The sequence below is a fragment of the Bos mutus genome, chromosome 14, assembly GCF_027580195.1.
Source record: "Bos mutus isolate GX-2022 chromosome 14, NWIPB_WYAK_1.1, whole genome shotgun sequence".
Taxonomy (NCBI): Eukaryota; Metazoa; Chordata; class Mammalia; order Artiodactyla; family Bovidae; genus Bos; species Bos mutus.
In genome coordinates, this window is record NC_091630.1 from 10,687,852 (window position 1) to 10,713,701 (window position 25,850).

At 39.1% G+C, this 25,850-nt stretch overlaps 1 protein-coding gene across 8 annotated transcripts in view; it reads right to left on the reverse strand.

The window, feature by feature from the left end:
- TRIQK (triple QxxK/R motif containing) overlaps nucleotides 1-25,850 on the reverse strand; it is a 117,128-nt gene that overhangs the window by 32,776 nt on the left and 58,502 nt on the right. For 4 of the 8 annotated variants that reach the window (XM_070382951.1, XM_070382945.1, XM_070382947.1 and 1 more), the window contains one exon: nucleotides 21,712-21,793. In XM_070382951.1, the coding sequence (XP_070239052.1) occupies nucleotides 21,712-21,772 (61 nt within the window). In that variant the 5' untranslated portion in view covers nucleotides 21,773-21,793. Of the gene's footprint in view, nucleotides 1-21,711; nucleotides 21,794-24,639; nucleotides 24,734-25,850 lie in introns of all 8 variants that reach the window. The other 4 variants (XM_070382948.1, XM_070382952.1, XM_070382950.1 and 1 more) reach the window with 3 other exon arrangements.

Genomic DNA, 25,850 nt, shown 5'->3' on the forward strand with positions numbered 1-25,850 from the left:
ATTTATTTTAATTGGAGGCTACTTTACAATATTGTATTGGTTTTGCCACACATCAACACCAGGGCTTCCCTGATGGCTCAGATGGTAAAGCATCTGCCTGCAATGCAGGAGACCCAGGGAGTTAGATCCCTGGGTCGGGAAGATACCCTGGAGAAAGAAATGGCAACCCACTCCAGTACTCTTGCCTGGGAAATCCCATGGATGGAGGAGCCTGGCAGGCTACAGTCCATGGGGCCGCATTGAGTTGGATATGACTGAGCGACTTCAGTTTCAGTTTTTTGTTTCCGCACAACTGTAATCTAGAGATGATTTAAAGCATACAGGAGGATGTGCATAGGTTATTCACAAATACAGCGGACCCTTGAACAATGCAGGGGTTGGGGCACTGACTCTCTGCACAGTCAAAAATATAGTAACAACTTTATTGTCAGCCTTCTGGTCCCACATCCATGGATTCACCCAACTCAGGATCCTGTAGTACTCTACTATATATTTATTGGGGAAAAAAAAAATTCATATAAGTGGACCTGAGCAGTTCAAACCCATGATGCCCAACGGTCAACTGTGTTTTGCCATTTTATTTCTATAAGGGACTTGAGTATCCATGGGGGTTCTAGAACCAATCTCCCATGGATAGCAAGGCCAACTATCTGTCTTTACAACAAGAAAAGTCACTTAGAATCTTCAGGAATGAAGATTTATCTTTCTCACTAAAGGCAAAGTGCTCATCAAATTAAGAAGCTTGCTAAAATAGAAAGATCTAGAATGAATATTTGAGAATGGAGATCATAAATTAAAACCACGATGACCAGCTACAAGACTGACAATAATAACCTGAACCTATAGTTCCTTGCTTACTCCTCTCCTAAAGTGTAATGCCTATCCTCTCTACACAACCAATTTCTAGGGAAAAACAAAAACAGCATTATAAACATTTAAATATTTCTTTCTCACAAGAAAGATAAAAGTCTAAATATAACTCAAGATCCTAGACTTGGAAAGCAACAGCCCCTGGTTTGGCTGGAAAATATCTGGGTAGCTTTTGAGAATCTTCTTAGATATTCTTAGGATTATTTCATGATAAGGAACAGAAAGTCAAATTGAAATAACATGAAAATGAGAGAGAGAAAGAAATAGAGGAGAGAGAGAGAGTATAATTGATTACTGTTGTTTCCAGGAGATAAAAGAAGAAGAGTTTATTTCTTGTTTCAGTCTGGAGTCATGGATATCTCCAGCCCTGACTCACACTCTTACAAAACTAAGAGCAAGGTGGAAAGGATATTTTTCCTTGGGATCATTTTAATAATTTGTATGCTCCAAAAGGTTGTCTCACAAGTTACTTCCAATGATGGAAAACTAAGATTCATTCAATAATATGTGTACAGTTCCCAATTCAAGCAACTTTAACAAAGCAAACTACTCTGTCTCTGATTTCTGCTGTTAAATACAAACTGAAAACTTATACTTGAAAACTCAGCATGTATAATCACCAGAATATCCTGCTTCAAGTCTTAAACAGGGATCACAAGTACCAACTAAAAGCAAAATAATAACTAAAAAAGAAAACATTTATACCAAAGATATTTGAATTATGTATGCCTGAATTTTTTATAGCAAATATGATGCCATACATTCTTATAATTTTTATTTATGTGTACTTTGCAAACAATCTGTGTAATATCTGTTTTTTAAACAGAATACTTTCAGAAGTCATTTTCATTTATAATCTCTAATCAGTAGGCGCTATGTATGTTAAAAGTTCCTTTCTTATTCCATATAATTAAAATATATTTAACTTTAGCATGAGCACTGTTTTTGTAAAGAATCATAAGAACATATATTTAATAAAGATCATAAATATTTTGGTACCTCAATATTATCATTTACCATTCCTCATATTATATTAATTTAGGAAAGAACAAAGTAATCAATATGTTCTATTTAATTCAACATAAAAAGTTACATTTATGCCGTGAATTATTTTACACTTAAAGCAATAGTCAGTGTTAACTATGCCATAGTTTTACAGTCTCTTCAGTTTAATAAAAGAATAGATTAACCGCTTTTTGCTTTTTGATTCCTTCGTTTTGCCTAGAAACAAGACTGCATCTTTGCCCTGTGTTGATACTGCTGTCTAAGCTCATTATCATGTGAATATCCGGTTATTGTTTTATAACTGTTCATTTTTCAGAAGCCCACTGATTTTTTCCTTTCTTAGAACAGTAGACTTTACACTAGCCCCACTCATTATCATCGTGTGGCAGTACTGCTCTTCCTCTGCCTTTGCTGCTTTAAAAATTAATGCACTGTTATTTTCTGAATACTGCATAAGCTGCTTATGAGTACATTATGCTATCAAGCAAGCACATGCAGAAAAGCTTCCTAAACTGTTATTCTTTCCATGAAAATACAGCTGGTTCTGCTTCAAAGGCACATCTTTTCACCTGCAAATGGACTTGCTCCTACACTTATTCCTCAATTCATTGTCTTTTATTTGTGTCTGGAAATCTTTAATTGCCTTTAATTAGAAAAAAGTAAATTCAGTGCTTTAATCTTGCAAATACATTCAATCATAATTCTGTCTGGGATGAATACCAAGTCCTATTCACTGTCTGATCTCTATAACAAAGATATATAATTTATTGTCCATTTATATAGACCACACCAATTAAGATACAATAGGAAAGCGAAGAGATAAGAGTCAAAATATTTGAAAAGAAAAATTTGCAATCTAAATTTAATTACTCAAATGAATTATTAGAAGACGAGTTATTTACAGCATGCCAAAATTACTGACAAATAATAAAAGTTGCTAATCAACAATACTTCTATATTTCTTTCAACATTTTTAAATAATTTCTCATCAACTGCTTCAAATCCCTTCTCCCTTCCTTAAAAAAGCAAAAAGCTATTTGGGATCTTATTTTTTTCATATTATCAAAATTATACATAGAAGAACATTACAGTTTGACATAGAGTCATTTTCCAACTACTATATGAACACAATTTTTAGTTATTATATTATAAATTACAAATAACTGTAGAAAATTCTTTGCAAAAGCAAGGGTCAAGAGTCTTATGAAAGTCTATAGCAAGTTCCAATAGCTAGGCCAGTAAACAAAACATCTGCATTTTGATAGCTGTAAGATTTATAAACTCACAAATTACATGATCACAAGCAAAATAACATTATAATTTTAATCAGTCAGTTGATAAAAGAAAATTATTACAAAAACCAGAAACACAATAAAACACAGATCTAATAGAGTCTCATCAGCACTGTATACCTTTATACTTAGCTAGTCTTATAAAATGATGCCATATATTTACCTAAAGAAAAAAAAAGAGGTATTATCTATAAAAATAATATTTGAAAAAGTATTTTTCATAAAATTATTGAGGGCTATACAGAGGAAACTAGTGAGTTCATCCTCAAAAACAAAAATCTCAGGAAAACTTCTGCAATTATATTACAGAGGCAACTCAAACAATGATGATTTTTCAAATTTTGGACAAAATAAAGGGATGTTAATTCTACATTGCAAGGACATACCATTATTTAATGGCATTAGTACTAAAAAACAAGCATTTCACTTTGGACTCCTACAAATATAATGCAGTAAGTTGCTTATATAAATAAACTTCCTAGAAAATGCATTAAAAATACTAACCAAGCAACAATTTATATACATATGTGTAAGGGAGCAAAATTTACCACCCCAAACGTCTTTTTGGCATGCAGATCATTTGAGTTGAAAACAATCAAGGCCCAAAAACACTCAGGAAGAAACTTGTACCTTCTCCTACTTAAAAAATTTAGATAGAAGATGTGCTCTAAGAATAGAGCTATCACTAGAGATATCTGCAAAATATATTGGGCAGTGTAGTGTGGTGGGAGAAACTCAGTAGTGCCTAAAGATCAGAGTGAACTCTTGTGTTCCATTATCTCTGCCTGTCTGACTGCTTAGTCACTCAGTCATGTATGATTCTTTGCGACCCCATGGACTGTAGCCCACCAGGCTCCTCTGTCCATACGATTCTCCAGGCAAGAATACTGGAGTGGGTTGCCATTCTCTTCTGCAGTGGATCTTCCTGACCCAGGGATCAAACCTAGGTCTTCTGAATCTCAGGCAGACTCTGTCTTCTGAGCCATGGAAGCCCCCATTATCTCTGTAGGACCCAGAAAACATTTGTTTACCAAACATTTGCTTTCCATCCAATGTGAATTGCGTTCCTCTCCTCTGAAATCCCAAACCACCACCCCAAAGTCCTTCTTTATTTTTAGCTGAAGATGGTATTCAAGGTGAGGGTTTCAGCCATGTGGGTGAGTTAATTTTTCCCAGGCCTCTCCCATGTAAATGTGTTACTAAACTTTTGTTTGATATTTGTCCTGTTAATCTATCTCATGTACAATATTATGAACCTCCATCCATAGTTATTCAGGTACCTGTCTATGGATATAATCCCTTGAATCTATTTGTCACTTCCACTGTATGAGATTTGATTTAGGTCATACCTCAATGGCTTAATGGTTTTCTCTGCTGCTGCTACTGCTGCTAAGTCACTTCAGTCATGTCCGACTCTGTGCAAGCCCATAGATGGCAGCTCACCAGGCTCCTCCATCCCTGGGATTCTCCAGGCAATACTGGAGTGGGTTGCCATTTCCTTCTCCAGTGCATGAAAGTGAAAAGTGAAAGTGAAGTCGCTCAGTCCTGTCTGACTCTTTCACGACCCCATGGACTGGGGCCCACCAGGCTCCTCCGTCCATGGGATTTTCCAGGCAAGAGTACTGGAGTGGGGTGCCATCGCCTTCTCCAAATGGTTTTCCCTACTTTCTTCATTTTAAGTCTGAATTTGGCAATAAGGAGTTCATGATCTGAGCCACAGTCAGCTTCTGGTCTTGTTTTTGCTGACTATATTCATTGGACCTGAAGGTGAAAGTGAAAGTTTCTCAGTCGTGTTCAACTCTTTAGTACCCCATGGACTATATAGTCTATGGAATTCTCCAGGCCAGAGTACTGGAGAGGGTAATCTTTCCCTTCTCCAGGGGATCTTCCCAACCTAGGGATCGAACCGAGGTCTCACACATTGCAGTTGGATTCTTTACCAGCTGAGCCACAAGGGAAGCCCTGCACCTGAAGGTGGAGAAGCTCTATAATCAATCTGATTTTGGTATTGACCATCTGTAGAGCTGTCTCTCATGTTGTTGGAAGAGGGTGTTTGCTATGGTCAGTGCATTCTCTTGGCAAAACTTGGTTAGCCTTTGTCCTGATTCATTTTGTACTCCAAGGCCAAACTTGCCTGTTACTCCAGGTATCTCCTGACTTCCTACTTTTTCATTCCAGTTCCCTGTTGAAAAGGACATCTTTTTTGGTGTTAGTTCTAGCAGATCTTGTAGGTTCTTCATAGAACCATTCAGTTTCAGCTTCTTCAGCATTAGTTGTTGGGGCATAGACTTGGATTACTATAATATAGAATGGTTTGTCTTGGAAACGAACAGAGATCATTCTGTTGTTTTGAGAATGCACCCAAGTACTCTATTTCGGACTCTTTTGCTGACTGTGAGGGCTAATCCATTTCTTCTAAGGGATTCTTGCCCACAGTAGTATATGTAATGATCATCTGAATTAAATTTGCCCATTCCTGTCCATTTTAGTTCACTGATTCCTAAGATGTTGATGCTCACTTTTGCCTTCTCCTATTTGAATACTTCCAATTTACGTTGATTCATGGACCTAACATTCCAGGCTCCAATGAAATATTGTTCTTTACGGCATCAGACTTTACTTTCACTACCAGATACATCCACAACTGGGTGTTGTTTCCACTGGGCTCAGCCTTTTCATTTCTTTGGAGCTATGTTTCTGCTCTTTTTCAGTAGCATATTGGGCACCTATGGACCTGGGAAGCTCATCTTTCAGTGTCATATCTTTGCCTTTTCTTACTGTTCATGGGGCACTCAAGGCAGGAACGCTGAAGTCGTTTGCCATTCCCATCTCCCATGTACCACGTTTTGTCAGAACTCTCCACCATGACTCTTCCGTCTTGAGTAGCCCTACATGGCATGGCTCACAGTTTCATTGAGTCAGACAAGGCTATGATCTATGTCATCAGTTTCGTTAGTTTTCTGTGATTGTGGTTTTCATTCTGTCTGTCCTCTGATGGATAAGGATAAGAGGACTGGCTGTGGGAAGAACTGGGTCTTGCTCTGGTGGGCAAGGCCATGCTCAGTAAGTCTTTAATCCAATCTTCTGCTGATGGGTGGGGCTGAGTTCCCTCCCTGTAGTTTGCCTGAGTCCAAACTATGGTAGGGGTAATGGCGACCTCCTCCAAAAGGACTTATGCCAGGACGCTGCACCTTCCGGGACTGCTGCTACCAGTGTCCCTGACCCTGCGGCAGGCCACTGCTGACCCACGATTCTGCTGGAGACTCCTGGCACAGTCCTTTGTGGGGTCCCTGCTCCTTTCTCCTGGGTCCCAGTGCACACAGGTTTTGTTTTTGCCTCCAAAAGTCTCTGTTTCCCCAGTCCTGTGGAAGTTCCATAATCATATCCCACTGACCTTCAAAGTCAAATTCCCTGGGTGGGGGGGTTGGTTCTCAGTCTCTTTGCTGGATTCCCAGGTTGGGAAATCTGTTGTGGGCCCTAGAACTTTCACAACAGTGCAAGAACTTTTTTGGTATAATTGTTCTCCAGGTCATGGGTCACCTGCTCAGTGACTCTATAATGGGGCTAATGACAACCTCCTTCAAGAGGACATATGCCCCACACCACACCTCTGAGGATGGTGCTGCCAGAGCCCCCATAGCCTCTGCAGGCCACTGCTGACCCATGGCTCCACAGGAGACACTCAGACACCCAAAGGCAGGTCTGGCTCAGTCTCTTGTGGAGGTCACTGCTCATTTCTCTAGGTCTTGGTGCACATGAGGTTTTACTTGTGCCCTCCAAGCATCTCTGGTGGGTACGAAGTTTGATTTTATACTCAGTTGCACCCTTCCTACCATCTTCTTGTTGCTTCTCCTTTGCCTTTGCATGTAAGGTTTCTTTTTTTTTGGTGGGATTCAACATTTTCCTGTGGGTGATTGTGAGTTAGAAATTGCTAGGCAGTCTGGTTCCAAATAGGAAAAGGAGTACGTCAAGGCTGTATATTGTCACCCTGCTTATTTAACTTATATGCAGAGTACATCATGAGAAATGCTGGGCTGGAAGAAACACAAGCTGGAATCAAGATTGCCAGGACAAATATCAATAACCTCAGATATGCAGATGACACCACCCTTATGGCAGAGTGAAGAGGAACTCAAAAGCCTCTTGATGAAAGTGAAAGTGGAGAGTGAAAAAGTTGGCTTAAAGCTCAACATTCAGAAAACGAAGATCATGGCATCTGGTCCCATTACTTCATGGGAGATAGATGGGGAAACAGTGGAAACAGTGTCAGACTTTATTTTGGGGGGCTCCAAAATCACTGCAGATGGTGACTGCAGCCATGAAATTAACAGACGCTTACTCCTTGGAAGGAAAGTTATGACCAACCTAGATAGCATATTCAAAAGCAGAGACATTACTTTGCCAACAAAGGTTCATCTAGTCAAGGCTATGGTTTTTCCAGTGGTCATGTAAGGATGTGAGAGTTGGACTGTGAAGAAGGCTGAGCACCGAAGAATTGATGCTTTTGAACTGTGGTGTTGGAGAAGACTCTTGAGAGTCCCTTGGACTGCAAGGAGATCCAACCAGTCCATCCTAAAGGAGATCAGTCCTGGGATTTCTTTGGAAGGAATGCTGCTAAAGCTGAAACTCCAGTACTTTGGCCACCTCATGTGAAGAGTTGACTCATTGGAAAAGACTCTGATGCTGGGAGGGATTGGGGGCAGGAGGAGAAGGGGACGACAGAGGATGAGATGGCTGGATGGCATCACTGACTCGATGGACGTGAGTCTGAGTGAACTCCAGGAGTTGGTGATGGACAGGGAGGCCTGGCGTGCTGTGATTCCTGGGGTCACAAAGAGTCGGACACGCCTGAGCGACTGAACTGAACTGAACTGAGGCAGTCAGTGTAGAACTCTGAGACCTAGGTCTTGTTTTACTATATCCTTTGTCCTGAGTTCCTGGAATGTGTCCTCAGTCAGATAAATTATCAGCACTCAGATCCAGGGAAGGGGAGTAATTAACTTATGTTCCATATGCCTGAGGGAAAAACAACTGGTGACCATAAATCTTAAACTCATACATCTGGTCCATTATAAAATGGCCAGGGGATGACTTAATCCAAGGATCAAGAGAAGATATAAGGATGTAAAGCTAAGCATCTTGACCTTTAAACTGATTGGATAGAAATAACGTGATTTAAGAAGAGGAGCCAACCAAAAATGTACAGATTAATACTGGTAAAGATACAAAACTGCTGTAATCCCTGCCTTTTGGGGGACTCTGTACCCACTCTCAGTGTCTTTGCTGGGAGCTTTGTACTTTCCTTCTCTCTAAAAATCCTATTCACTAGCTACCATGAGTGTTTGCACATTTGTGAATTCCATTCTTTGGCTCCACAAACAAGAACTCAGAATTCCCATTTCAGCTGTTTAGCAGCTAGTTTTGATCTAGGTGTTCTCCCAGAAGAAGAGAAGCACACATCCTTCTCTGCCATCTTGAAAACCAAGTTCCAAAGATTATCAAGGACAGATAAGGATGCTTTCCTAAGTGATCAATGCAAAGAAATAGAGGAAAACAACAGAATGGGAAAGACTAGAGATCTCTTCAAGAAAATTACAGATACCAAGAGGACATTTCATGCAAAGATGGGCTCGATAAAGGACAGAAATGGTAAGAACCTAACAGAAGCAGAAAATATTAAAAAGAGGTGGCAAAAACACACAGAAGAACTATACAAAAAAGATCTTAATGACCTGGATAACCATGATGGTGTGATCACTCATCTAGAGCCAGACATCCTAGAATGCGAAGTCAAGTGGGCCTTAGGAAGCATCTCTAAGAACAAAGCTAGTGGAGGTGATGGAATTCCAGCTGAGCTATTTCAAATCCTAAAAGATGATGCTATGAAAGTGCTGCACTCAATATGCCAGCAAATTTGGAAAACTCAGCAAGTGGACACAGGACTGCAAAAAGGTCAGTTTTCATTACAATCCCAAAGAAGAGCAATGCAAAAGAATGTTCAAACTACCACACAATAGCACTCATCTTAAATGTTAGTAAGGTAATGCTTAAAATCCTTCGAGCTAGGCTTCAACAGTATGTGAAACAAGAATTTTAAGATGTTCAAGTTGGATTTAGAAAAGGCAGAGGAACCAGAGATCAAACTGCCAATATCTGTTGAATCAAATAAAAACCAAGGGAATTTCAGAAAAACATCTACTTCTGACTCATTGACTGTGCTAAAGCCTCTGACTGTGTGGATCATAACAAACTGGAAAATTCATAAAGAGATGGGAATACCAGACCACCTTACGACCTCCTGAGAAACCTGTATGAAGGTCAAGAAGCAACAGTTAGAACCAGACATGGAACAATAGACTATTTCAAAATTGGCAAAGGAGTATGTCAAGGCTGTATATCATCACCCTGCTTATTTAACTTCTTTTTTTTTATTTTATTTTATTTTTAAACTTTACAATATTGTATTGGTTCTGCCATATATCGAAATGAATCTGCCACAGGCATACATGTGTTCCCCATCCTGAACCCTCCTCCCTGCCCATACCATCCCTCTGGGTCATTCCAGTGCACCAGCCCCAAGCATCCAGTGTCGTGCATCAAACCTGGACTGGCGACTCGTTTCATATATGATATTATACATATTTCAATGCTATTCTCCCAAATCATCTCACCCTCTCCCTCTCCCACAGAGTCCAAAAGACTGTTCTATACATCAGTGTCTCTTTTGCTGTCTCATACACAGGGTTATTGTTACCATCTTTCTAAATTCCATATACATGTGTTAGTATACTGTATTGGTGTTTTTCTTTCTGGCTTACTTCACTCTGTATAATAGGCTCCAGTTTCATCCACCTCATTAGAACTGATTAAAATGTATGCTTTTTAATGGCTGAGTAATACTCCATTGTGTATATGTACCACAGCTTATTTAACTTCTATGCTGGGGTAGATGAAGCACAAGCAAGAATCAATATTGCTGGGAGAAATATCAATAACCTCAGATATGCAGATGACATCAGTCTTATGGCAGAAAGCAAAGAGGAACTAAAGAGCCTCTTCATGAAAGTGAAAGAGGAGAGTGAACAAGCTGGCTTAAAACTCAACATTCAAAAAACTAAGATCATGGCATCCACCACTTCCTGGCAAATAGATGGGGAAAAAATAGAAACAGTGACAGACTTTATTTTCTTGGGCTCCAAAATCACTGTAAATGGTGCCTGAAGCCATGAAATTGAAAGATGCTTTGCTCCCTGGAAGAAAAGCTTGACAAACCTAGACAGCATATTAAAAAGCAGAGATATCACTTTGCTGACAAAGGTCCATCTAGTCAAGACTATGGTTTTTCCAGTGGTCATGTATGGATGTGAGAATTGGACTATAATGAAAGCTGAGCACCAAAGAATTGATGTATTGAACTGTGATGTTGGAAAAAAACTCTTAAGAGTCCCTTGGACTGCAAGGAGATCCAACCAGTCAATCCTAAAGGAAATCAGTCCTGAATATTCATTGGAAGAACTGATGCTGGGGGGAGGAGCCAAGATGGTGGAGGAGTAGGACGGGGAGAACACTTTCTCCCCCACAAATTCATCAAAAGAGCATTTAAACGTCGAGTAAATTCCACAAAACAACTTCTGAATGCCGGCAGAGGACATCAGGCACCCAGAAAAGCAACCCAACTCTTCGAAAGGAGGTAGGAAAAAATATTAAAGACAAAAAAAAGAGACAAAAGAGGGAGGGATGGAGTTCCGTCCCGGGAAGGGAATCTTAAAAAGAGAGAAGTTTCCAAACACCAGGAAACCTTCTCACTGCCGAATCTGTGCCGAGCTTTGGAAGCACAGAGGGCAACATAACAGGGAGAAAAAATAAATAAACAATTAAAACTCGCAGATTGCGAGCTCTATGGTAACTCCCCCAGCGGAGAAGCAGCGCAGACGCCTGCATCCGCCATTAGCAAGCGGGGGCTGGGCAGAGAGGCGCGGCGCGGGCTGCATCGCTGAGAGTAAGAATCTGGCCTGAATACCCTGAGCGCTATCTGAGCGAAATAATTTGGGCTAGCAAACCAGACTGTGGGATATCTACCACGCGAAAAGCCAGCCCTAACCTAAGACCTCCAGGCCCGTGCACGGAACAAAGGACTGAACAGAGATAGCCGGCTGCAGACCTTCCTCCTCTGGTGACAGGAAGCCAGAGCCGGAAGGGGGCAATCGCAGCCCCAGAGAGACATTATCTATAAAACTGTAAGCAGGCTTCTTTGCTAACTAAAACTTCTTGGGGGTCTGGATGGTCAATATCTGCCTGAGAAGGTGCGCCGGTTTTACACCCAGATAACCGAGTGGTGGGGAGGCGATAAGTCGCAGCATTGGCGCTCGCCAAACACCTCATCACCTGAGCTGCTCGGACCTGGGAAGAGCACAAAATGCAGGCCCAACTGAGTCTGCGCCTCTGAGGACTACCCGAGTGCCTGAACCTGAGCGGCTTGGACCTGGGAGGTGCATGCAACCCAGGGCCGGCCTCGGATTGTTCCTGGCGGAACAACCTAGAGCCCGAACAGTGTGGGCAGGGTGGCTACACGCGCCGTGAGCAGGGGCAGACCCAGGGTGGCTGAGGCACTGCAAGCCCACGCCAGTGTTATTTGTTTGCGGCATCCCTCCCTCCCTCCCCACAGTGCGACTGAACAAGTAAGCCTAAAAAAAAAAAAAAAAGTGTCCTCTACCATCCCCTTTGTGTCAGGGCGGAAACCAGATACTGAAGAGACTAGCAAACAGAAGAAGATATAACAGAGGGAAACGCCTTGGAAGCTACAGGCAATAGATCAAAACCCTGTGGTTACTACGGACTACATAGGAAGGGGCCTATAGATCTTGAGAAATATAAGTCTGACCAAGGAACTAGCCAAAAATGAACTGAACCCACAACACCCACAACAAAACCAAGAAAGTCCTAGATATATTTTTATTATTTTTACGATCATTCTTTTTTTTTTAATTAAAAATTTTTAAGTTCTCTATTGTTCCTTTAATTTTCACTTTTATAACCTATTACTTTGCAAAAAAAAAAAAAAAAAAAGACCCTATTTTTTTTCTTCTTCAGCAAACTTCATATATATATATTTTGTAATTTTTTGACCTTTTTTTTTTTTTTTTTTTTCTTTTCTTTAACATTGTATTTTGAAATTCCAAACTCTACTCTAGATTTTTAATTTTTGCTTTTTGGTATATGTTATCAATTTTGTACCTATAGTTTTTTTATATAATTTCTGTGACTTTTTTTTTTTTCTTCTTCTTCTCTTGTTTCTTTCTCTGCTTCTTTTATATAACATTGTATATCTGAAATTCCAAACTCTACTCTAGATTTTTAATTTATGCTTTTTGGTATTTGATATCAATTTTGTACCTGTATTTTCTTTATAATTTTTGTAACATTGTTTGTTTTTGTTTGTTTGTTTTCTCTCTTTATTTTTTTCTTTTTTTTTAACATTGTATTTTTGAAATTCCAAACTCTACTCTAGATTTTTAATTTTGCTTTTTGGTATTAGTTATCAATTTTGTACCTGTACTTTCTTTATAATTTCAGCGACCTTGTTTTTTGTTTGTTCGCTTTTTTCTCTCTTTCTTTTCCTTCTTCTTTTCTTTAACATCGTATTTTTTGAAATTCCAAACTCTACTCTAGATTTTTAATTTTGCTTTTATGTATTTGTTACCAATTTTGTACCTTTAAGAACCCAATCTTCAGGACCCATTTTTTTCACTAGGGAGTTTAGATTACTGGCTTGACTGCTCTCTCTCCCTTTGGACTCTCCTTTTTCTCCACCAGGTCGCCTGTGTCTCCTCCCTAACCCCTCTCTACTCTACCCAACTCTGTGAATTTCTGTGTGTTCCAGATGGTGGAGAACACTTAGGGAACTGATTACTGGCTGGATCTGTCTCCCTCCTTTTCATTCCCCCTTTTTTATCCTTCTGGCCACCTCTGTCACCTTCCTCCTTCTTCTCTTCTCTGTATAACTCCGTGAACATCTCTGAGTGGTCCAGTTGTGGAGTGCACATAAGGAAGTGACTACTGGCTAGCCCACTCTCTCCACTATTGATTCACCTCATCTCATTTGGGTCACCTCTAACTCCCTCCTCCCTCTTCTCTTCTCCATGTAACCCTGTGAACCTCTCTGAGTGACCCTCACCATAGAGAAACTTTTCATCTTTAATGTAGATGTTTTATCCATGGTGCTGTATAAAAGGAGAAGTTTTGAAACTACTGTAAAAATAAGACCGATAACCGGAAGCAGGAGACTTAAGTCCAAACCCTGACTCCAGGGAACTCCTGACTCCAAGGAACATTAATTGACAGGAGCTCATCAAATGCCTCCATACCGACACTGAAACCAAGCACTACACAAGGGCCAATAAGTTCCAGGGCAAGACATACCAAGCAAATTCTCCAGCAACAAAGGAACACAGCCCTGAGCTTCAAGATACAGGCTGCCCAAAGTCACCCCAAAACTATAGACATCTCATAACTCATTACTGGACATTTCATTGCACTACAGAGAGAAGAAATACAGCTCCACCCACCACAACACCGACACAAGCTTCCCTAACCAGGAAACCTTGACAAGCCACCTGTACAAACCCACACACAGTGAGGAAACGCCACAATAAAGAGAACTCCACAAACTGTCAGAATACAGAAAGGACACCCCAAACTCAGCAATTTAAACAAGATGAAGAGACAGAGGAATACTCAGCAGATAAAGGAAGAGGATAAATGCCCACCAAACCAAACAAAAGAGGAAGAAGAGGGAATCTACCTGATAAAGAATTCCAAATAATGATAGTGAAATTGATCCAAAATCTTGAAACTAAAATGGAATCACAGACAAATAGCCTGGAGACAAGGATTGAGAAGATGCAAGAAAGGTTTAACAAGGACCTAAAAGAAATAAAAAAGAGTCAATATATAATGAATAATGCAATAAATGAAATTAAAAACACTCTGGAGGCAACAAATAGTAGAATAACAGAGGCAGAAGATAGGATTAGTGAATTAGACGATAGAATGGTAGAAATAAATGAATCAGAGAGGATAAAAGAAAAACAAATTAAAAGAAATGAGGACAATCTCAGAGACCTCCAGGACAATATTAAACACTACAACATTCGAATCATAGGGGTTCCAGAAGAAGAAGACAAAAAGAAAGACCATGAGAAAATACTTGAGGAGATAATAGTGGAAAACTTCCCTAAAATTGGGAAGGAAATAATCACCCAAGTCCAAGAAACCCAGAGAGTCCCAAACAGGATAAACCCAAGGAGAAACACCCCAAGACACATATTAATCAAATTAACAAATATCAAACACAAAGAACAAATATTAAAAGCAGCAAGGGAAAAACAACAAATAACACACAAGGGAATTCCCATAAGGATAACAGCTGATGTTTCAATAGAAACTCTTCAAGCCAGGAGAGAATGGCAAGACATACTTAAAATGATGAAAGAAAATAACCTACAGCCCAGATTATTGTACCCAGCAAGGATCTCATTCAAGTATGAAGGAGAAATCAAAAGCTTTTCAGACAAGCAAAAGCTGAGAGATTTCTGCACCACCAAACCAGCTCTCCAACAAATACTTAAGGATATTCTCTAGACAGGAAACACAAAAACAGTGTATAAACTCGAACCCAAAACAATAAAGTAAATGGCAACGGGATCATACTTATCAGTAATTACCTTAAACGTAAATGGGTTGAATGCCCCAACCAAAAGACAAAGACTGGCTGAATGGATACAAAAACAAGACCCCTACATACGTTGTCTACAGGAGACCCACCTCAAAACAGGGGACACATACAGACTGAAAGTGAAGGGCTGGAAAAAGATTTTCCATGCAAATAGGGACCAAAAGAAAGCAGGAGTAGCAATACTCATATCAGATAAAATAGACTTTAAAACAAAGGCTGTGAAAAGAGACAAAGAAGGTCACTACATAATGATCAAAGGATCAATCCAAGAAGAAGATATAACAATTATAAATATATATGCACCCAACACGGAAGCACCACAGTACGTAAGACAAATGCTAACAAGTATGAAAGGAGAAATTAACAATAACACAATAATAGTGGGAGACTTTAATACCCCACTTACACCTATGGATAGATCAACTAAACAGAAAATTAACAAGGAAACACAAACTTTAAATGATACAATAGACCAGTTAGACCTAATTGATATCTATAGGACATTTCATCCCAAAACAATGAATTTCACCTTTTTCTCAAGTGCACATGGAACCTTCTCCAGGACAGTTCACATCCTGGGCCATAAAGCTAGCCTTGGTAAATTCAAAAAAATAGAAATCATTCCAAGCATTTTTTCTGACCACAATGCAGTAAGATTAGATCTCAATTACAGGAGAAAAACTATTAAAAATTCCAATATATGGAGGCTGAACAACACGCTGCTGAATAACCAACAAATCACAGAAGAAATCAAAAAAGAAATCAAAATTTGCATAGAAACGAATGAAAATGAAAACACAACAACCCAAAACCTGTGGGACACGGTAAAAGCAGTCCTAAGGGGAAAGTTCATAGCAATACAGGCACACCTCAAGAAACAAGAAAAAGTCAAATAAATAACCTAACTCTACACCTAAAGCAACTAGAAAAGGAAGAAATGAAGAACCCCAGGGTTAGTAGAAGGAAAGAAATCTTAAAAATTAGAGCAGAAATAAATGCAAAAGAAACAAAAGAGACCATAGCAAAAATCAACAAAACCAAAAGCTGGTTCTTTGAAAGGATAAATAAAATTGACAAACCATTAGCCAGACTCATCAAGAAACAAAGGAGAAAAATCAAATCAACAAAATTAGAAACTAAAAATGGAGAGATCACAACAGACAACACAGAAATACAAAGGATCATAAGAGACTACTATCAACAATTATATGCCAATAAAATGGACAACGTGGAAGAAATGGACAAATTCTTAGAAAAGTATAACTTTCCAAAACTCGACCAGGAAGAAATAGAAAATCTTAACAGACCCATCACAAGCACGGAAATTGAAACTGTAATCAAAAATCTTCCAGCAAACAAAAGCCCCGGTCCAGACGGCTTCACAGCTGAATTCTACCAAAAATTTAGAGAAGAGCTAACACCTATCCTGCTCAAACTCTTCCAGAAAATTGCAGAGGAAGGTAAACTTCCAAACTCATTCTATGAGGCCACCATCACCCTAATACCAAAACCTGACAAAGATCCCACAAAAAAAGAAAACTACAGGCCAATATCACTGATGAACATAGATGCAAAAATCCTTAACAAAATTCTAGCAATCAGAATCCAACAACACATTAAAAGATCATACACCATGATCAAGTGGGCTTTATCCCAGGGACGCAAGGATTCTTCAATATCCATAAATCAATCAATGTAATACACCACATTAACAAATTGAAAAATAAAAACCATATGATTATCTCAATAGATGCAGAGAAAGCCTTTGACAAAATTCAACATCCATTTATGATAAAACTCTCCAGAAAGCAGGAATAGAAGGAACATACCTCAACATAATAAAAGCTATATATGGCAAACCCACAGCAAACATTATCCTCAATGGTGAAAATTGAAAGCATTTCCTCTAAAGTCAGGAACAAGACAAGGGTGCCCACTTTCACCATTACTATTCAACATAGTTTTGGAAGTTTTGGCCACAGCAATCAGAGCAGAAAAAGAAATAAAAGAAATCCAAATTGGAAAAGAAGAAGTAAAACTCTCACTATTTGCAGATGACATGATCCTCTACATAGAAAACCCTAAAGATTCCACCAGAAAATTACTAGAAATAATCAATGACTATAGTAAAGTTGCAGGATATAAAATCAACACACAGAAATCCCTTGCATTCCTATACACTAATAATGAGAAAACAGAAAGAGAAATTAAGGAAACAATTCCATTCACCATTGCAACGGAAAGAATAAAATACTTAGGAATATATCTACCTAAAGAAACTAAAGACCTATATATAGAAAACTATAAAACACTGGTGAAAGAAATCAAAGAGGACACTAATAGATGGAGAAATATACCATGTTCATGGATTGGAAGAATCAATATAGTGAAAATGAGTATACTACCCAAAGCAATTTATAGATTCAATGCAATCCCTATCAAGCTACCAACAGTATTCTTCACAGAGCTAGAACAAATAATTTCACAATTTGTATGGAAATACAAAAAACCTCAAATAGCCAAAGCGATCTTGAGAAAGAAGAATGGAACTGGAGGAATCAACCTACCTGATTTCAGGCTCTACAACAAAGCCACAGTTATCAAGACAGTATGGTACTGGCACAAAGACAGAAATATAGATCAATGGAATAAAATAGAAAGCCCAGAGATAAATCCACGCACATATGGACACCTTATCTTTGACAAAGGAGGCAAGAATATACAATGGATTAAAGACAATCTCTTTAACAAGTGGTGCTGGGAAATCTGGTCAACCACTTGTAAAAGAATGAAACTAGAACACTTTCTAACACCATACACAAAAGTAAACTCAAAATGGATTAAAGATCTAAAGATCTAAAGATCTAAAGATCTAAGACCAGAAACTATAAAACTCCTAGAGGAGAACATAGGCAAAACACTCTCTGACATACATCACAGCAGGATCCTCTATGACCCACCTCCCAGAATATTGGAAATAAAATCAAAAATAAACAAGTGGGACCTAATTAACCTTAAAAGCTTCTGCACATCAAAGGAAACTATTAGCAAGGTGAAAAGACAGCCTTCAGAATGGGAGAAAATAATAGCAAATGAAGCAACTGACAAACAACTAATCTCAAAAATATACAAGCAACTCCTACAGCTCAACTCCAGAAAAATAAATGACCCAATCAAAAAATGGGCCAAAGAACTAAATAGACATTTCTCCAAAGAAGACATACAGAGGGCTAACCAACACATGAAAAGATGCTCAACATCACTCATTATCAGAGAAATGCAAATCAAAACCACTATGAGGTACCATTTCACACCAGTCAGAATGGCTGCGATCCAAAAGTCTACAAATAATAAATGCTGGAGAGGGTGTGGAGAAAAGGAACCCTCTTACACTGTTGGTGGGAATGCAAACTAGTACAGCCACTATGGAGAACAGTGTGAGATTCCTTAAAAAACTGGAAATAGAACTGCCTTATGATCCAGCAATCCCACTGCTGGGCATACACACTGAGGAAACCAGAAGGGAAAGAGACACGTGTACCCCAATGTTCATCGCAGCACTGTTTATAATAGCCAGGACATGGAAGCAACCTAGATGTCCATCAGCAGATGAATGGATAAGAAAGCAGTGGTACATATACACAATGGAGTATTACTCAGCCCTTAAAAAGAATACATTTGAATCAGTTTTAATGAGGTGGATGAAACTGGAGCCTATTATACAGAGTGAAGTAAGCCAGAAGGAAAAACATAAATACAGTATAATAATGCATATATATGGAATTTAGAAAGATGGTAACAATAACCCGGTGTACGAGACAGCAAAAGAGACACTGATGTATAGAACAGTCTTATGGACTCTGTGGGAGAGGGAGAGGGTGGGAAGATTTGGGAGAATGACATTGAAACATGTAAAATATCATGTAAGAAACGAGTTGCCAGTCCAGGTTCGATGCACGATACTGGATGCTTGGGGCTAGTGCACTGGGACGACCCAGAGGGATGGTATGGGGAGGGAGGAGGGAGGAGGGTTCAGGATGGGGAACACATGTATACCTGTGGTGGATTCATTTCGATATTTGGCAAAACTAATACAATTATGTAAAGTTTAAAAATAAAATAAAAAAAAAAAAAAAAAAGAACTGATGCTGAAGCTGAAGCTCCAATACTTTGGCCACCTGATGCAAAGAGCTGACTCATTAGAGAAGATCTGATTCTCAGTAAGACTGAAGACAGGAGGAGAAGGGGCTGACAGAGGATGAGATGGTTGGATGGCATCACCAACTCAATGGACATGAGTATGAGCAAGCTCTGGAAGATGGTGAAGGACAGGGAAATCCGGCATGCTGCAGTCCATGGAATCACAAAGAGTCGGACAGGACCAAGTGATTGAATAACAGTAATGCATAACAGAATCCTCAGAACAATTTAGTATAAGAAGAGGAATGAGACCTTACAATTATGTTACTTTCTCTGTCTTATTTTTTCTTTGCTCTTACACATATGAATATAACTAAATCAAAGGAAAATATGCAATGATTATAGAACAGAATACTTTAGAGATTTTTAGTATGTTTACTTTTAAAAATGGATTATGAGATATAATTCAGTTTCAATAAAAATCCTAGCAGATGCTTTATTTTTTCTATTATCAATGATGACAGAAATCAGAACAGTGGTTGCATATGGGAGGGTGGGATAGAGACATTGGAACTATTTGAGAGGATAGAAATGTTCTGCATTTTGATTGGCATATATGGTTACATGGATATATACACTTGTCAAAATTCTAACAATTGCTTAAGAGTTGGATATGAATTGTTCCCAAATATGTTTATTCTTTATTCATGTGGTTTCGCACATCCCATTTGATCAAACTTCAACCTGGTAAGTCAGTCCTTCTCTTTAAATACATAAATAATATAACAATCCACACTATTATTGATACAGCATCCCATAAGTGAAGGGAGGATATAAAAAATCAAATATCATAAAATTTCTCTCAAGAGATAATATAGCCAGAATTTTTTTATTTTTCAGTTATCAATTAGATGAATGAGATCTTTTCATAAGACTTTTGATTGTATGTTTTATTTTAATATATGCAATAAAATTCCATTGACAGAGGAACCTGGCAGGCTAGAGTCCATGGGGCTGCAGATTGGACATGACTTGGTGACTAACCCATGGTCACACACAGCAATAATAACAATGATCACATATTATACAGTAAAAGGCATCTCCAAAGCAGTAAGATGCTTCAGTCATGTCCGACTTTTTGCAGCCCTATGGGTTGTAGCCCACTAGGCTCCTCTGTCCATGGGTTTCTCTAGGCAAGAATACTGAAGTGCGTTGCCATGCCCTCTTCCGGGGGATCTTCCTGACCCAGGGATCAAATCTGCATCTCTTAAATCTTCTGAATAGGCAAGCGGGGTCTTTACCACTACTGCCACCTGGAAATCCCTTTTAATGTATAGTTGTTTGTTTTTATTTATGTATTTAGAGTTCCACTTATATGAATTGGCTTCTCATATTTTCTGCCCATTTTACCATTGGGTTTCCAGATTATTTTATTTATTTATAGTAGGACTTTATTTAGGGCTTCCCAGGTGGTGTTAGTGGTAAAGAACCCACATGCCAATGCAGGATACATAAGACAGGTGGGTTCACTCCGAGTCGGGAAGATCTTCTGGAGAAGGGCATGACAACCCACTCTAGTATTCTTGTCTAGAGAACCTCATGAAGCTTGGCAGGCTATGGTCCACAGGGTTGCAAAGAGTTGGACACGACTGAAGCAACTTAGCGTACACACATGCAGGGTTTAATCTTTCGACAGGTAAATTTTTAATTAGTTATAAATTTTAAATATTTTCCCTTTGTCTGCATCTTCTTTGTTTTGCAGAAATATCTTTTCCTTTAGGAGTATACTTTATGTATCATATTTATAAAAGAGGTATATAGTCTTTTGGTATCAATTACTTCTACTTATTTTCTGACTTGCAACTTCTTTGTTTATCTGTTAGTTATTTAGAAGAGTTTTTTAAACTAATTATTATTGTAATTACTTTCTAATTTCCAAAGGGATGGGAACAGGTGAGAACAGGACGGAACATGTAAGAAGAGAGGGTGATGGGGGGCGTAGAAGTTAACTTTTTTACTTTTAACCAATTTCTAATTTACTACACTGTTCAAAGTTTTAGTTGTAGGATATTGCTTCTATAAAGTTGAGGAGACTTGATTGTGACCTAGTATGTAGGTAATTTTTTGTAAATACTCCATGCATTATTGAAAAGATTGGGTAGGAAATCCTGCACTTAGAGCACAGTCTCAATCAGAGAAGATTCCTTTTATCTTTCTATGCTGATGACTGGACTTCTCTCTAGTTCACCATTTTACTAAGGTTAAAATTTAATGGAGAATTTTGAGGCTATCACATTATTGCCACCAAGAGTCATCAACAGAACTGAAAGATTTCATAAGGATAACAAGAAATAAACATGATAATATTAAAATTACTGACTACATACAAGCACACAGCCTTAAGAATAAAAATAGAAGTATTTTTGCTTTTACCAAGTCAATAAAAATTGTAAGAGCTTCAAAAAATCCTAAGTACAAAAATGTATTTCTTTATAGATAAATAAGGCTGCGCTTATTTTTGTTCTTTAAAACCTCTGTGCATTCCCTTGTTACTCATATTCTGTGCATCATATGTATGAGGGAAAAGTTATTTTGTTAATATCACACACAACTGCTTTTTTTTCTTCATCTTAATTCATAAGAATGTATCAAAGGGGATTCATTGCTTACCAATTTGCTTTCTGTACTGATCAACAGGAAGTTTTATAGTGGAGGCATCTTTTCTGCCCATCTTTGATCTCCAAGATGCCTGCTGCAAAAGAAAAAAAATAATTATGATGAAGTCCTAAAAAAGTCAAAAGGACTATCTAAAAGCTACAGGAATAATTCATTTCATAAAATTTGCTTTTAAAGCAATGGGTAAAAATTCATTTGACTCATTCCCATTCAGTTCAGTTCAGTTGCTCAGTTGTGTCTGAATCTTTGCAACCCCATGGACTGCAGCACACCAGGCTTCCCTGTCCTTCACCATCTCCTGGAACTTGTTCAAACTCATGTCCATTGAGTCTGTGATGTCATCCAACCATCTCATCCTCTGTCGCCCCCTTCTCCTCCTGCCTTCAATCTTTCCCATCAGCATCAGGGTCTTTTCCAATAAGTCAGCTCTTCTCATCAGATGGCCAAAGTACAGGAACTTCAGCTTCAGCATCAGTCCTTTCAATGAATATTCAGGATTGATTTCCTTTAGGATTGACTGGTTTTATCTCCCTGCAGTCCAGGGGATTCTCAGGAGTCTTGTCCAATACCACAGGTTGAAAGCATCAATTCTTCAGCGCTCAGCCTTCTTTATGGTCCAATCTCACTCACATCCATACATGACTACTGGAAAAACCATAGCTTTGACTAGACGGACAAATCAACAAAGTGATGTCTCTGTTTTTTAATATACTGTCTAGGCTTGTCATAGCTTGCTTCCAAGGAGCATCTTTTAATTTCATGGCTGCAGTCACCATCTGCAGTGACTTTGGAGCCCAAGAAAATAAAGTCTGTAACTGTTCCCAAAATAATTTCCATTGAGTGAATGAAAGTCACTCAGTTGTGTCCAACTCTTTGCAACCCCATGGACTGTAGTCTACTAGGCTCCTCTGTCCATGGAATTTGCCAGGGCAGAACACTGGAGTGGGTAACCATTCCCTTCTCCAGGGGATCTTCCCAGCCCAGGGATCAAATACAGGTCTCCCATATTGCAGGCAGATTCTTCACCATCTGAGCCAACAGGGAAGTATGTTATTCCCATTAGATTTTGGAAAAAAATATAGAATTACTTCAAATAAATTATCAAAAAATATAAAAATTACAAAATTATTTCAAATACAATTGCTGGTAATTAAATTTCCCAAATGTTTTTCTTGGCAACATTCATTTTATCAAATACTATCAAGGCTCAATTAAACCACCCTGTTATAGAGCTGAATGTGGTATTTAAGTTGAGAGTTTCAGTCATTTTGATGAGCTACTCCGTTTTCCTGGGTCTCCCATGTATGCGTGCTATAAACTTTTGTTTGAGTGTCACCTGTCAGTCTGTCTTATATTAATTCTTAGACCAGCAAGAAGAGCCTGTAAGGGTAGAAGAAAATTTCTTCCTCTTGTATACTACATTATATGCACTGTTTGATTTAATCCGTAACATATCTTTCAAATCCTATTTTTGTTATTGAATTTAAATATTGTAGCACAGAATGTGGGAGAAGGCAATGGCACCCCACTCCAGTACTCTTGCCTGGAAAATCCCATGGACGGAGGAGCCTGGTAGGCTGCAGTCCATGGGGTCGCTAAGAGTCAGACACGACTGAGCGACTTCACTTTCACTTTTCACTGTCATGCATTGGAGGAGGAAATGGCAACCCACTCCAGCGTTCTTGCCTGGAGAATCCCAGGGATGGCGGGGCCTGGTGGGCTGCCGTCTATGGGGTCGCACAGAGTCGAACACGACTGAAGCGACTTAGCAGTAGCAGCACAGAATGCAACCTACCAACCAAAATCCATATTCTCCTTTTCTTCCTGGCACTATATTTCCTAGCTTCAAGTCAAACATTTCACTGAATTATTGCCAGTAGAATATGAACGGAAGTGATGTGTGCCACTCCAGACCTGCACACTAAAAAAATCTCCCTGTGTTCTTTTTCCCCTTCCAGTTGGCTAGAAGGGAAACAATCCCCCGACAAACCCTAGGATATATTTGTAAGGACACAAAATCCTGATCTGCTTGGGATGGAGGAGGGTATTATCTCACTTACGTACTACTACTGTCGACTGAAAAAATGCATAATCTACAAATTGAGAGTAAAGACAGCGTACCTAATAACTCTAAGAGACTGCTCCAAAAAGGCAAATCGGGGATCCAGGATAAAGAGAAGTTTTTTTTGTGACAAAAGACCAAGTTGGAACATAACATGATTATTGTTAATAAAAGAGAACCAGACATGTCAAGTTTAAGAAATTTAGCACTTGTCTATGTAGGGGAAGATGCAGGAGCCCGGGTTCACTGAAATCACTCCTTTGTTACGCACTTCAGCCATCTGGGGCCAGCACCCTGTGCTTTCTCATCCCCAGCTTCCTCAGGTACACCATCAGGGGTGGCTGCTGTGGCTGCCTGCGAGGTGGGCTTGGCCAGCCCATTTGCCTCCATCCTGAGTTCCCTCAGGGCTCACCATCTTGCGGCTGTAATGTAATGACTTGATGGCTGCAATATCCTTTGTTCACTGACAGGGCAGGCAACGTTTTAGTTCTCACCCTCATTGTACTCTACTGAAAAAGAAATGAAATTCTACTGTGACCAAATCATGTACATTGGTGGGGTCTATTATAGACGTTAGCGTTCCCCAGAGTGGGGCCTGGAAGGTGTCCCTCACTGCTTCCAGGAAGGAGCTGCAGGATAAAGATGAAGTCAGGCAAGAACTAGCCAGTTAACAAGCAAAACCACGAGGCATTAGAGGGCCCAGTAATTTGGGAACAAGTGTGGAAAAGGCGACTTCTAAATACCAAATAGCAAAAAAAAAAAAAAAAATGAGATCTTGAAGAAAAAAGTGCTCATTAAGACCTCTCAGTTTTAAAATGGAGGAGGGGATCAAGAGCAGATCAAGAATGTTCCTTTCTCACCTGAAGCTATTGTTCCAGATCACCTGGAGGCAGCCACTATAGAGAGACATAGGAGGTCTGATGTTTATAGAGAAAGCGGACTTGAGAACCATGTCTAGGAAAGAAATTGAGGTGTGATTACTGGCAGGTGGAACTAAAAGGAAATGTAAAAATGTTACTAAACTCTGAGGGAATTGTATTTACAGGGAAACCAGAAACTTTGTTTAAAAACATCTGTGAATGAAAACCAATCAATCCTTGGCCCTCTAAACTTAAACCAACAGAGTGTTGCCATAAGAAGACAAACTGTGGATATGTAACGCACTTCATAGGTGACCCGGAAGAGGAGTCATCCAGAAGGCAGAGAAGGGAATTTCTCCAAAAAGACCATAATTAGAGGCTAAGCAAGAAACTCCTACTGTCACTATAATGGGCCTTCTCAGTGGTCTCCTGTACAACATGGATCCATGATCCCACTGTGTTTCCCATCTTGCCTCTAAATGGGAACAATTATCGGAGATATGAAGCAGTTGTCCTTTGCTTCACTATTATTTATTAGAAGCCAGGTGAGGCTGGGAATAGTAGGTAAATTTCATTATCTGTAAACCTCAAGGAACCACTGACTGTGTACTGGCTTGAGAACCATGACTTTGGAGATGGAGAACTTTAGGATTTCCCTACTGGGCAGGCAGGAAAAAGGATGCACATGGCTAACTCATGATCAGAAATATGGAATTTAGGGAAAGCTATTTACTAAATTGCATGTTCTCCTTTTTTTCTTTCCTGGTCACACTCAATTACATATTTCAGCTTCCTGTGGGCATGTGACTGAGTTTCAGTTAATGGAATATAAATAAATTAATCTCCTGGAGAAGGGAATGGCTACTCATGCCAGTATTCTTGCCCAGAAAATTCCATGGACAGAAGAGTCTGGCAGGCTACAGTCCATGAGGTTGCAGAGTTGGACATGACTGAGTGACTAACACATGGTCACACAGAGCAATAATAACAATGATCACATGTTATACAATAAAAGACATCTCCAAAGTAATAATTTCTACCTATATGTAATAAAATTATAAATTCACCTAAAATCACTTTTATATTCATAATAATCTTCAGATTTAATATCACAGTAATTGCTGCTGCTGCTGCTGCTGCTGCTAAGTCACTTCAGTCGTGTCCAACTCTGAGGAATGTACAAAGTTAAACAAAAAGTCAAATAAATTGTC